Raw genomic sequence first — 14,234 nt, forward strand, 5'->3', positions numbered from 1 at the left:
AAATGTAATAAATTGATCTACTAAGTCTCCATGTGCAACTTGTCTATGCAATCCTGTTTTTCATTTACTCTTATTTTTATTGTTTGTACTATTATAGCAATTCATGATTGCTACTTGTTTGGGGTTTTTTTCTATTATTTTGATGTTTTTGTATATCATCGGGAGACTGTACAGAGCCGTTACTGTTTAAATTGTATGGGCTAAAAAGACGTGAGGAATTAAAAAAATACGTTAGCAGCTCAAAAAAAATGCATCTATTTTCTAATGTTAACAGGGTGCAGAAGAAACCAAATTAAAGTGGGAACATGTAACAACTCTGGTGACCAGCCTACGGGAATTTGTGAGGTCCACTGACCGGAAGATCATTGCCTCTACGCTATCAAAACTGAAGCTGGAGCTGGACTTTGACAGTCATGCTATTAATCAGGTCCAGGTGGTACTGTTTGGCTTTCAGGATGCGGTGAGTAAAAGAATGTGAAAAGATTAGCTTTATTTTAGCAGCCATTTTGTGTTATGTACTGCTTTATTGTGAGCTAATGACTGAAGGGTCAGGTTATGGGGAGATTCAATTCTGCAGGAGGTGCCAGATGTGTGCCTATTGCCAGGCATTAGGGTAGGAATCTGTGCTCATTTTACTGCACATCTCTATGGGGTGCGAGAAAACATGAGTAGAGTCCTGTCATAACATCGGTGGAATGTGTCTCCGTGGATGTTCCGGAGCATCTCACATCGGATTGATTCTCCCTTTGTTGTTGTTTATGCTTAGTCTTTCTACGAAATATGTAAATTACTTCAGTACAATGCTCCTATGAATCTGAATGAATGGTATCAAAAAGCAGGTCCAAACTGACCCAAAAAGAGCCCATATGCTTGCATAATTAGCTGCTCATGCCAGGTGCCATTGAACTCTATTGATGTCCAATTGGAAGAACATGGTATGCAAGACAAATTGGACAGATTTGGTTGTTGCAGTGCTTTGATCAAATGGAAAAATCATATGGGGCCTAACATCATCATTGTTTATTTGTAAGGCGCCAGAAAAGTCCACAGTGCCGGACAGTTGGTACAACAAATCATACACAAAACAAGTACTACATAAAGTAGAATAAGTACATAAAAGGTTGACAAAGAAGGTGCAGATGTGAGGCAGAAGGTTGAGGGCCCTGCTTGTGAAAGATTACACGGTCAGATTGTGCTCAGTGCCAACCCATTTTGCTTCAGTTACAATCAACATCTGGTCAATGCCATATAAATCACTAGATCAAGTGTTCAAATAATCACCAATTACAATGGACTATTGAACAGCCACCTGACTAAACTAGCCCTCTGAATTGTTGTCTATGGGCAGTTTTACACCTGCCACTGCCACCACAGGTACTAACTGCCTTTTAAACATCTTGGAATATATATATAAAGGTGGATGAAATTATTTTTAATACTTAAGCCACCCAGATTCTGCAACAATTTGTTAAAAAAAAATATGTGATAGATAGATAGATAGATACATACACAATTTTCTCTAATGCAAGTCTTCTGACCTTTTGTAAAATGTCCATGTAAAGTGAGGTTACATTTACAACAGACACCAGGGGGTATATTTACTAAACTGTAGGTTTGAAAAAGTGAAGATGTTGCCTATAGCAACCAATCAGATTCTAGTTATTTATTTAATACATTCTACAAAATGACAGCTAGATTTATTTTATTTTAGAGGATTAATCTTTTCAGTGATGATCTAGAAGATTTTTTTTTCTTTTGACTTCTTTCTTAGGAATGTTTGTGTTTCAGGTTAATAATCTGCTTCCCTTTTCTTTCCTCATATTAATTGCCACCTTCATCTTCCTGCCCACCCCTCCATAACTTGCAATAATAGATCCCTGCTGTTGTTTTGGGGTTTTTTCACACCACACAATGAGTTCCCTATCCTTGGTCATTTTGTATTGCGAAATCTCTCATTTGTTTTAGCCAACAAGTTGCTACAAAGGAACAGCCTATTAGTCTTCTCTTTTAACACGATCTTCAAATATATGCAAATTTCTATGAATGTCAACGGTCACCTTATTGATTGTGTTCTGTGTATCCAGGTCAACAAGGTACTGCGAAACCACAACATCAAGCCCCACTGGATGTTTGCTCTAGACAGTATCATTCGTAAGGCTGTGCAAACAGCCATCACCACGTTAGTCCCAGGTATGTCACATGTGCTCCCATACACATTGTGTTATGTGACTGCTTTGTAGAGGCATACAAAAAAAAAATTATGAACAGGTGAAAGTAGGAAAGTTATAGTTTGCATAGGTTTTGTCATGGAATTTAAGCAAATAATATTTTACTAAAGTGCATGTGTAGATACATATAATTTCTTGCACTTTATAGCTGTTGGTAAGATTTCAGCACTCCATTCACATGTAAAATGCTTTTTTTTTTTTTTTGCATAGAAAGAAAATATATCCTATTTATACATATTGAACAATAGTCTTCTTTATATTTAGTGATATCCAGTGTTTGTCTAATAACAAGCATTAAAAGTACCACATTATCCCAGCACACTCCCATACTTTTTCTATGTGAGCATTGATTGGCTAGAGTTAAGCAATGTAATAAGCACATTCTGTAACTGGTACCCAGTAGAGCCACGTATGAAAAATATTATTCCCTGTAATCAAGGTTTACTTTCTGAAAATATTTAATAAAACATAGTGAGATAGTATAGTATATTAGCTATTATAGATATCTATTCTAGACAGATATTATGTATACTCTCAGGGACACCAGACTCTGCTGGCTCCTTAATTTGATAACTTATCAAATAATCATACAGTCACACAATATATCACCTCTTATTTTGTCAGGAAACCGCTTGTGACTTTCTTTATCTGTCACATACCGCACTCTGAGCACTCATGACTTGGAAGTTTATTGTAAAGGGGACACAAGATTCCAGCAGCCAATATTAACTCACCTATCCCTTAGGTTACAGATCTAATTGGTTCCTTCCCCAACAAAAGCACGCACTTCCACATTCCTCAACTACCACCATCTACATATAATGCCCATAGAAAGCCTATGAATTAAGTACCCAATTGCGCACACTCTGCGCTCTGATAGCTAACAGAGTTAACACGTCCCACACTGATATTTAAAGGGTTAGCACAGCCAAGCAATCAACCTCTTCTAAACAGGCAGTGAATTTGTTTAGTGCAATAATAACAGCACCTATTAAATTGAATATACAAAAAATTACAATGCTTACAGATTATAAAAACAATTAATATAAACATGACATAACATACAGCAAAACATATAAAATTAAAAGGAGAACGTTTCAGATTATAAATTTACATATGGGTTGTGTAATGTGCGCCAAGGGAAATTGGCTTGGAAGATGGACAGCTTATCAATGTGGATTGAGTTTCCAAAAGTCTGACAATATATTGTAAGTGGTCTCCTCTTTTAAAGACACTTTTTAATATTCACCCACTTACCCACTTACTTTGGATGGTCTCTAGGGGAGGCCTTTGACAAAGTTTTAGAACCACAATTTAAATCTTCCCTGTTTAATCTCCAATGCTAAAATGTAACATATCTTTTCTTTGGAGTGTCACACAGACCCAGGTTTATCATTAATAAATCCAATACAAATTTACCAATCTACAGGTACCAAACAGGAATAGGTCAAGTGGGTTAGTTGAGCAGATACTCATTTCCTCTCATTCCCTATGTGACAGACGGCTTTATTCAACATATGGGTTGCCCTTCATCATCCAATTTATGAATATGTGGTTGATCACTAATTTATATTGATTGTAAGTGGTATTTTGGAAATTAAATTATATTTGCCTATACAAAATATAGCAAGCCATCATGTTCTCACAGAGGCCATGTCTCTTTGTGTAAGTCCCATTGTTAGGACAGTTCCCCGATGTCTCAAGTTTACAGAGTAACACAAATTATACATGGATTAATTTGATATATAGCATTTACAATGCAGTCCTTTATGCTTTATTCACCCCAGTTGCCTTATAACTGTAATTCCTCCCTTTTCACTACACATGCTAATAACCTTTCCTCTACAAAATCGCTGGCAAACCTAGCAAATGGGTTAACTCTCTATTCAGCTGAGAAGAGACAGGAAATTTAAACACTTCTAAGAATATATAATAGCCCCTTGTTTTCCTTGTTGGATGGGAGAGGTTGAGCTTGATGATGTCATTGTATCCTCAGCGAGATTTCATAATCAAGCCCCGCCAGTAACCAACAGTGTGGGACCTTTTTAGGTACATTTTTCCCTCATTTAAACTCCTGAAGTGCTAAGGACAAGTGGAACTTGTTCTTAGCACTTTTAAGGTACATGCCTGGGACGAGTCCCACTCGTTCTTAGCACTTGAAGGGGTTAAGACTCCATGGATAGAAAGATGATAGTGTTTTAAAAGACTGCATATTTCAGCAGGTACTGCAGTTACATCAAGAGCTCTGAGAATTTTGATGGATGCTTTGTACAGAGATACCCAAGAGAAGATTAAGATAGATATTTATAGAAAAGTATGGGAACTATGAAGAAAGCTATTGATTTTTTTTTTTATTTTTTTTTTAATAATGCAGCAAGATGGTCCTTCTTCCGAAGTCATTAGGAATAGACAATCCTCAATGACTCATGGAGGAGACATTCCTAGAGTCCATTGTGGGGGGCACAATATCAAACTATATACAGAGTTAGGTTATAACCACCCAGGATCAATGGATGATAAACATTATAGGCCTGATTCATCATTGGGTGCAACTTGCGTTACAAAAAAAAAAATGAGCTCAGAACGTGTAGTTCCATCCGTAAACTAATACAAGAACATCTCAATTTACCTTTCCATTTGAATTGGGGTATAAGTACGCTTGCTGTATGTACACAGACATAACAGCATGCAGGATACGCACATGCATATGTGCAATATAAAGACTTTTCGGAACGTATGCACAATAAAAGGGGCTTTTAACCAAGTAATTGAGGTTTTGTTAAAAGCCAGGTAACAAAATAAATTCCTAATTTACTACACAGTTTGAAGAATATTTACTCTTAAATGGCTTACACTTAAAGTATTAATTTTGGTAGTAATTACAACAGCTAGACAAATAGGAGAATTGTATGGATTGCGGTGCAGTATTGAGGACAAATCCATACTTTTCTATCTAAAGTAGTGTCTGATTTCCATATAGTTCAAGAAATAAAATCACCAGCATTCTGCTCACAAGCAGATAATGAAGTAGGGAAACAGTTGCATACACTAAATCTCGTGAGAACAATCTCCATATATCTTCAAAGAACAAAGAAATTGAGAAAATCTGAACAGCTTTTTGTTTTACCTGTGGGAGCATGACTGGGGCAAAAGATATCCTTGTGAGATAGAATCCTTGCATTCATCATACAGGCATATAATGGGGAAAAGCGGTGGTAATGGGATTCATGATGCTGTAAACACCAACATTGTTTTCACCTACATAATTATTACGAAACGGAACAGAGCTACATGTAAAAATTATCTACTTACCTGTAAAAAGACACAGCCCACTTCCTATGTGAGGACAGCCCAACACTTCAAAATTACATAATTTGCAATCGTGACTTGGTTTTTAAAGCGGCAACGCAAGGACCCATGTAAGTACTACGTTTGTTAGGGTTAGGCAGCGGGTTACAGTTAGGGTTAGGCTGCGGGTTAAGGTTAGGCTGCGGGTTAGGGTTAGGCTGCGGGTTAGGGTTAGGCTGCGGGTTAGGGTTAGGGTTAGGCTGCGGGTTAGGGTTAAGGTTAGGCTGCGGGTTAGGGTTAGGGTTAGGCTGCGGGTTAGGGTTAAGGTTAGTCTGCGGGTTAGGGTTAAGGTTAGTCTGCGGGTTAGGGTTAAGGTTAGGCTGCGGGTTAGGGTTAGGATAAGGCTGCGGGTTCGGAATACAATGAACATTACTATCATCAGTTACGTCCGTGCGTTCCATTCATTAGGGCTGCCTGAAAGTCAATAGTGGTAGTTAACACATTATGTTTACCTGTTTGGCTTTCTTGAAGGACTCCATGATATCCCCAATGTTCCCACCCTTATTATTGTTATATCTTTCAGAAGAATCTTGGGAAGTTAGTCAAATACACAAAGGAAGAGTAGGGACTTCATTATATATTCTCAGAGGCGTTTTCTTTTCCTGTCTCTGCTCAACTAAATAGGGAGTTAATCGCTTAGTTTGTTTCTAGGTAACGAAATTAACAGGTAGATATAATTTGTTTTTTTTCTTTGTTTATTTGCATTTGTTAATGTGATTAGCTAGTATGTTGCTTGATCTGCAACAGTAAAATACTTATTGCTCATAGGAGGTTACTTACTAACATTGCCAAACTATGGCATTTATCTGTCTATTGCATGAATAAAAGTACAGTGCTTCCTCTATATACCACCCCCGCAAAACCCCATACACACTTACCACCAGATGTTTTGTCTGTACAAATGTGTATTGAAGTGTAATATTCCCATTCTAACTCTCTATAACGTCACTTTCACTAGAACCAGTTTTTGCTTTCGTTTTATGTTGGTGTTTAAAAGAGACAGCCTTTAAATGTATGATTGGTTGCTACTCTGTTGACTGCCCCCCATTGACGGTGAAAACACTTCCATGTAGTGGTTCAATTCTGATACTAAAATAATGAAAATGCAAATTGAGCTACTTTTTCTTGGGGGGAGATAAATGTACATTGAAAATGGTATTTTCTAAATTATGATTTGCGTTTAAGCAAATATATCCCATTCTCAAGCTGTGTAATTGGCAAAGCACAAATGTAATTATAGCAAGTCTGTGTGTAGCAGTGTACAGTCATATATTGTTCTGTGTATCCATAGAATTGCGGCCACATTTTAGCATCACCTCTGAAAGTGACCCAGCAGACCAAGATGACCTTGAGGTGGAGGAAGACCACAATGCACATACTATACCGCAGACCACTGAGGTGCCCAATGCTGTGAATGAGGATAATGTACATACCTCAGGAGTGAGCACTCTAAGCTCCACTGTGTCCCATGACTCTCAGAACGTTCCCAGGTTACTTAATATGCAACTGGGGAGACTAAAGATTGAGTCTAACAGGTAAGTCTGGTTGATTGTATGAGATCAAACAAAAAACTGTTTTGGGAACTGTTATATTTAGATAGCAAATTTAATACCATTTTTTGTCGCTGGCCCCTCTGTCAGACATTATGTTCCTTAAGACTGAGTTTATCACCAAAAATGTGACACTGAAGAACATTTAACTGCATTCCAACTTTAAATGCCATCTCAGTCTTTAATGAAGTCAGACACCGCAGAAGTGATGGTGGATCACTACTAGCCCCACTCCATTTACTGCTGGAATCCATCTGTAGGTGACGACCTCCAGTTTCAGCACTGTACCTGGGAAATATTACATTTGGTTCCTGGACAGGGAAGCACTGTTATATGGCATTTTAGATGACACTTTGTCTGCCATATGAGACAATGAATAATAGTGTGACAAAACAGAGATGTGGGGTGTAGCTAGATGACAAGGAATGCCCAAAAATGGACAGTGTTTTATAAACCCCTCTACTCCAGGTCTGAACCCTTAGGGCTTTGAAGAAGTTAGGGGTCTGTGGGGTTAAACTGGCAGAAACAGAGAAGATGTGAACTATTATCCTTCTAATTTTGACTCAGGGGGAGCCACCATAGGATGGGGCAGCCAAACATATACAGTTGCAATTTCTAAAAACAACTCAAGAAAACTAATAAGAACAGATTACCTCTTTGTCTCTATTACCCAGTATTGTTTATTACTGTTTTTGTCCCCAATTGGAAAGAGCTACAGAATTTGCTGGCGCGATATAAATAAATGATCATGTATTATGCCATTTAAGGTCATATGCTGCTGGAATAACAGCTTAATGCATTGCTTATACTGCTGAACATTAGTGGTCACTGTGCAGAAGACTTAACACCAGGAAAGGCATTAAGGCAAAGAGATTCCCAGATAAGACAGTGAACAGTCTCTATATAGCATTTTCATAAAGGGGGTGCTCTAGTGACTGAATTATGTAGGTGCTTAAATATTGAAGTCTAACTGCTGCAGCTTACAATACTCTGGTATTTTAGGCTTCTAGAGGAACTGTTACAGAAAGAGAGAGAATTCCAAGTTTATCTACGACAAGCTATTGAAGAGAAGGATCAAGAAATAAAACGGCTTCAACTCAGGTCACAGCCAATAAGTAAGTAAGAGGAAACTACCTTGACAAAGTGCATATTCTTTTTAAATGGTTTATGGTTATGGCATAAAAGGGAAGATAGTTAATTTTTTGGAAGGTTGTGCATTTATGTAAGCTATCCTTAAGTTGCGGTGTGTATGCTTCGGACGCTATAGTGTCGCCTACTTTCACTTCTATACCTGCATGCTAGTATACATATTCACATAAGGATCAATGCGTTCTAGTTCTAATGTATGTACCTTTCCCTCACCACCCTTCTGCACTCTGTCCTGCTGTCAGGAAATTGTCAGTCACTCTTCTGTAAAACACTGCAGCTATTCACTGACAAGTATGGAGTTGACTCTTCTTGATTCAGTATACCTGAAAAACTTTAAGCAGGGCTATCCAATTTCTTTAGGATGGAAGGCTACATTATCTGGACATGTGATGTAGGGTCAGGTGTGTTATGAAGAGTCCCCTTTACGCACACTCATTCAGGAAAGAGCCACGCACACACACACTGGACATTCTCTCACACAAGCACTGCATGTACACCCAGGACAGAAACATACCAATATGTGGTGCACACCACATATCCACTCAAGACAGAATCTCACGCACTACATGTGCAACCAAGACAGAATTACGTAATACACATTCGCCAAGGATAGACATATACACATTGCACATCCTACAGTCATGAGCTTTTAAATGAGTGATCTAAATCTTGAAACCAGTTGGGTTTTTTGTGTGTAAAAATTATAAATCAGAGTTGAAAACAATGGAATAGGATGGAAGCATTAGGATGCGTGGCTGTTCCTTTTCTAGTTTAGTCTTTATAGTAACTGTTATTGTCCTAGACTCTATGCTGAATACAGAACCATAAATTAGATTCTTAAATGTGATGCTCTAGTTCAAGTTAGACAATGAAAGAAAATCTCTGCTCAAATGTACAAATCTGCTCCTACATAGCCACCTATCAGTGTTGGTAAATAATCATATTTGAGTATGAGTTGTATTTGTTAAGAAACTTAACACCTCATGTTGCAATTAGTTATCAAGCTATTTTGGAGACTTTGCACACTATTAAAACGTAGTATATCATTTTACAGGATGCCTTTGAATTGATCAGACTGATTATTTCAGCTTTATGATTATTTTGTAATAGCAGAGAATTTAACTAATGTAACTACTTTAATTTCTGGCTCAGATATCCCTGGCATTTCCGTGTCGCACACAAGACCCTCCAATACGTGCAGTGAAGACCTGGAACTTATCTACTGGCTGCGGCAGCAACAGGTGGATGAGGATACAATAGACAAGGTATGTGACATCTATGCATAGTGTATCCAACTGCATATGTTGTAAAATGTCAACCAGAGTCGTCTTGCTCATGAAGACTGTAGATGTTTATAGGAGACTGCAGGTCCATGGAATTCTCTACATCGAGAAACTCCATTCAAAAGGAGCTATGAGAAGAAATGAGAAAAACTTCCAGTACCACTTAAATCAATTTAGCCACACATGTAAGCAGAAAGATCTCTTCAGACATCACTGGTGTTCAACAGTCAGAAGATGACTGCACACAGACTGACAGCACTCATCTTGGATCATCTTAGAGCCACATTTACCAACAGTTATGATTATTATCCAGTATGGGGTTGTTTTGGGCCAATCACCATACATACTGTAATATTAGGCCAATTGCCCGATATTGCTGCAAATCACAGCAACCATTCATCCAGACCTTGTATTGTTGGCATACTCTGTATTAAGGCAGGATTCATGTATCATACATTTCTCTTGTGCATTTATAAATTTGTATTTACATTTTTACTTTATAAAAGGGACGTGATCTGGAATCTCGCCTAGGAAAATCGTAGGTTTGCTCATGCTATATCGTTAATATATATTTGATTTCTGTATTCAGCTATACCACAATCACTTAAGAAACCTTCCTAATCGAAGAGGAATCCTTAAATGATTTTTATAAATAATTTCTAAAATAAAACCACTTGCAGACGATCCAATATGCAGCCCAGATAAAATGTAGGCGTTGGCTCAATATAAGTTTAATTGAAAGACCCGAGCTGGCTTCTAAAAAAAATAGCGCATTCAATATAAAATGGTCTCTTTTCAGCGCGATCCAGCACCTGGTACTATCAAAATCTCTCAAAACAATGGAAGTTACTTGAGATTCCTAGTTTAGCAAAAAAAAAACAAAACAGGAAAATTACATGCTCATTCTCTAGTAAGTGAATGTGTAGGTTTTAAGCAATGTGGCATTTAACAAGTATATTATAAGAAGTACTACAAAGCCATGCTACTGAACCCATTGACTCGCGGTTAAAATGTTTATTGCAGATATACTTTAGCTTAAAGTATTGAAACAGATATAAGGCCTTTTATATGTACTTCTGTATGTGAAACAGTATGTCATCTAGACCAACTATATCCTATGTGGAAATTATTCAAATAGCATATGTTGTAATATACCATGGCCTTATCTGTGAGGAGTTTGTATGTTCTCCCCGTGTTTGCGTAGGTTTCCTCCGGGTGCTCCGGTTTCCTCCCACACTCCAAAAACATACTGGTAGGTTAATTGGCTGCTAACAAATTGACCTTAGTGTGTGTGTGTCTGTCTGGCTGTATCTGTGTGTGTTAGGGAATTTAGACTGTAAGCCCCAATGGGGCAGGGACTGATGTGAATGAGTTCTCTGTATAGCGCTGCGGAATTAGTGGCACTATAGAAATAAATGGTGATGATGATATCATACTAACTCCCCCTTATATATTTCAGTTTGTAATTAATATTATAGATTAAGTTTATTCAATTGAAATTCAATAGAAATCAAAGTCTGATCTGTCATGACATAATAAATGCGGCAAACACTTTTTAAAGACACAAATTTAGTTTAGTTCAAAATCAAAACTTTCAGGATTTTTCTTATAATTAATGTTCGTTTTGTTTTAGTTTTTGGCAGAAGACTATCGACTGGATGATGTTCTGTGGCACATTTCCCGAGATGATTTAAAGTCCCTGCAACTAAGGTAAATTTAGTAGTTTTCTAAATATAATACAGAATCACACATGCTATGATTATTGCCAGTGACCTTTACTATTACATTTAAATTGCACTAAGGTAAGACAGTGGACACGATGTTAAAAACTACTTTGAAATGCACTGCTAATAACAATGTGGCTGTTATGAACCCCTCTAGCCGGTACAGCACAACCCGGTGTCTGCTCTGCCAGTCAGGTGTTCACTGGAGCCCCTAGTGGTGGGGACAGACTGGGCCGCAGATTAGCAGAGGGTCGTGAAGTGCGTACCGACTAGGGAGAACCCAGGAAAGCGGAGCGAAGTCCAGGCAAGGGTCGAGGGCCGGCAGTAGACAGGGAATCCAAGAAACAAGCCGAGGCCAAGGGTCACGAGCAAACAGGAAGATCGGTAAACACGCCAGAGGTCAGGGTCACAAGAAACACAGACAGCTGAAATTCCGCGAGTAAACTACCGTATTAACGCTTTTCACGCGCAATATTACCGTATAAACGGTAATATTTTTTGAGCGCTCGTTTTTTCCCGTTAACAATTGAATACCCCCCTTAGATTGCTTTTAATAAGCCCATATTTTTATATCCTTTTTTTTTAAAGATTTTAATTATGGGTTGTGAACTTTGAAAGAAAAGAAAACTTATAGTAGGATGAGCACACACATTCTCCTTTAGAACATACATACAAAAGGATTGAAAGGCAATGAGGAAAACAGTTCAGAGAGATAAAGCAGTCTCTAGGAAACAAACACACATTAAATATTCTGTGAGACTTTTCTTTTTTGAAAATTGCTGCCAAATCAATTTTGTCCATCTAAAATTAGTCAGAAGGTTGTTGGATTACAGAAACATTGGCTGTGGGTAGTTTAGTTAACTAGCTTCATCAACTGCTATGTATAGTACAGTACCAGTCAATAGAATATGTCCTGGTTCCTAGAAATAGGTTGGGAAATATTTCCAACAAGCAGACACTGGTAGTGCAGATAACAAACCATACCTCTACTGGCCAGCAGGTGGCGTGCACACATATGTTTTAAGTTTGAATCAGATAACCTTATGAAGAAAGAAATGCCTTGTCTTTTCTCATTGTATAGTCTTGTATACATTAACTGACTAAATAAGGTGTTTTGTAATTGTGAAAATGAAAGGAAAAACTGGCATTGTTTTAGTAAATACCATCATTTTGCAAGTACAGTACTTTAGGAACATTGAATTATCACATATTATAGCTCAACATTTAATAACTGTAAAAGGTATTTGCTTTGTCATATTAACTCATGAAACCTGAATCGAAATCAATACATTGGATTATTTTTATTGTGGTATGGCAATTCTTGTACTTTTCACCATGTTTAATTGTAGTGTAAATTTTACAGGTCTCATTGCTGCTGTTGTCGATTACAAAAAACTTTGGTCCCTAGCAGAATGCTCTCATACCTTTCACATTATCTGATTTGATACACAACTCATTTATGGGGTGTTATCTTTTTAACTTGACAAAGAAAACCTACAACAACCACAGTTTTTGGAAAAATTACAAATTATATTTTATTTGATTAATAGCATAGTTGTGAATCAAGTTTAAATAAATAAATGTTTTTTTATTTTTTGGGATCCAAATGGTTTCTATAATGCCAGTGTTGTGCTTGCTTTAAACTGAAACATATAATGTGACCTGTTGTATATTTTTTTTCCCCAGGGGAGGAACCTTGTGTGCAATCTGGAAGGCAATCATGGACTTCAGAGAGAAGCAGTCTTCCTGACAACAGGCTTCATAGAACTGTAACCCGAGCCAGGCGGAGAAACTGCTGCACTTTATCCCAGTGTTTGTTTACCAATGTGAAATAATTGTATAATCCCAAGTACGTTCAGTCCTGTTGTCCATTAAAATCCCCTATAAATTGGTCTATGGACGCAATGCAATCCGCAATATAATGGACACTTTCTATGTCAAGTTCTACAATTCTTCCATTTTACGGTGACTGCAGCTTGTCCTTTACTTATTGAACGGGGATTGCAAAACCTTTCAATATATCAATTATTTGAATACTGAATGTGCTAATAAGGTGTAAACCTAAATGTGAGAACTCTTGTTTTAATTTTTTTTTTTTTTTAAACAATATATTTTTCATATTTTGTCGGTGGGCCTGTTATGAAATCACTGGGAATAGTTAATTCCTACTATATCTTGAATAGTGACATTTGTTTTTCGTTTTTTATTATATGAGAGTTGTTTTTATTGATGGGGGGGGTTGCTGAAGAGGGGTATTGAGTTCTATATCTTGGACAATTGTGCATTTGTTTTTCACTTCAACAATATCAAACTGTACCAGTTCAACATTCTGTATGTGAATTGTACCAACGCTGGCTTGTTCTAAAGCTACTGTGATATTTAGTCTGACAAGTAAACCCTCTGGAATAAAGCATTTTGCCTCCTTTATCATGTTAGATGACAATGCCATGGGTAACATGAAGGGAAATGAGCACATTCACACCAATTCTCTAAATATGAACATATTGGTTGGTCATATGAAGTTATATCCAGTGGCAGAACTACCATTAGTGCAGCAGATGCAGTGCACCAGGGCCCATGGAGATAATGGGACCCGCTGCATGGCAGAGGGTCAGGGGCCCTGGTTCCCTTCTCCCCGCCTTCCTGTACCGGGGCACACAGCTCACTAGTTTCACCTCTGATTACATGAACACATTATCGGCTGCTTAAAGGGGTTACTAAACATCAAAAGTAGACGCAAAAGCCAAATTACACACAATACGACCTAAATTCCTGTCTAGGGCTTACTTTTCATATGGAGGTCCAGCAGCAAATTTTATTCCTATTATAACAGCAACACATCTAACAGTGCCAGTTAACACATAATATGCAAAGCATTAACCTCAATCTGACACACATTTAGTGTAACGGGTGGGTAGGAGCGTAGATGTGTTAAATGTGAATATGATTTAT

The 14,234-nt window shown here is 37.6% G+C and overlaps 1 protein-coding gene across 1 annotated transcript in view; it reads left to right on the forward strand.

Moving 5' to 3' along the window:
- MAP3K5 (mitogen-activated protein kinase kinase kinase 5) overlaps window positions 1-13,707 on the forward strand; it is a 107,350-nt gene extending 93,643 nt beyond the window's left edge. Inside the window, exons 24-30 of the mRNA XM_075203153.1 lie at window positions 275-460; window positions 2,085-2,190; window positions 6,868-7,111; window positions 8,129-8,241; window positions 9,428-9,540; window positions 11,192-11,268; window positions 12,969-13,707. Coding sequence (XP_075059254.1) covers window positions 275-460; window positions 2,085-2,190; window positions 6,868-7,111; window positions 8,129-8,241; window positions 9,428-9,540; window positions 11,192-11,268; window positions 12,969-13,032 — 903 coding nt within the window. The 3' untranslated portion in view covers window positions 13,033-13,707. The remainder of the gene's footprint in view (window positions 1-274; window positions 461-2,084; window positions 2,191-6,867; window positions 7,112-8,128; window positions 8,242-9,427; window positions 9,541-11,191; window positions 11,269-12,968) is intronic.
- Window positions 13,708-14,234: the final 527 nt, after the last annotated feature.

Source organism: Mixophyes fleayi, chromosome 3, assembly GCF_038048845.1.
Source record: "Mixophyes fleayi isolate aMixFle1 chromosome 3, aMixFle1.hap1, whole genome shotgun sequence".
NCBI classification, from domain to species: Eukaryota; Metazoa; Chordata; class Amphibia; order Anura; family Limnodynastidae; genus Mixophyes; species Mixophyes fleayi.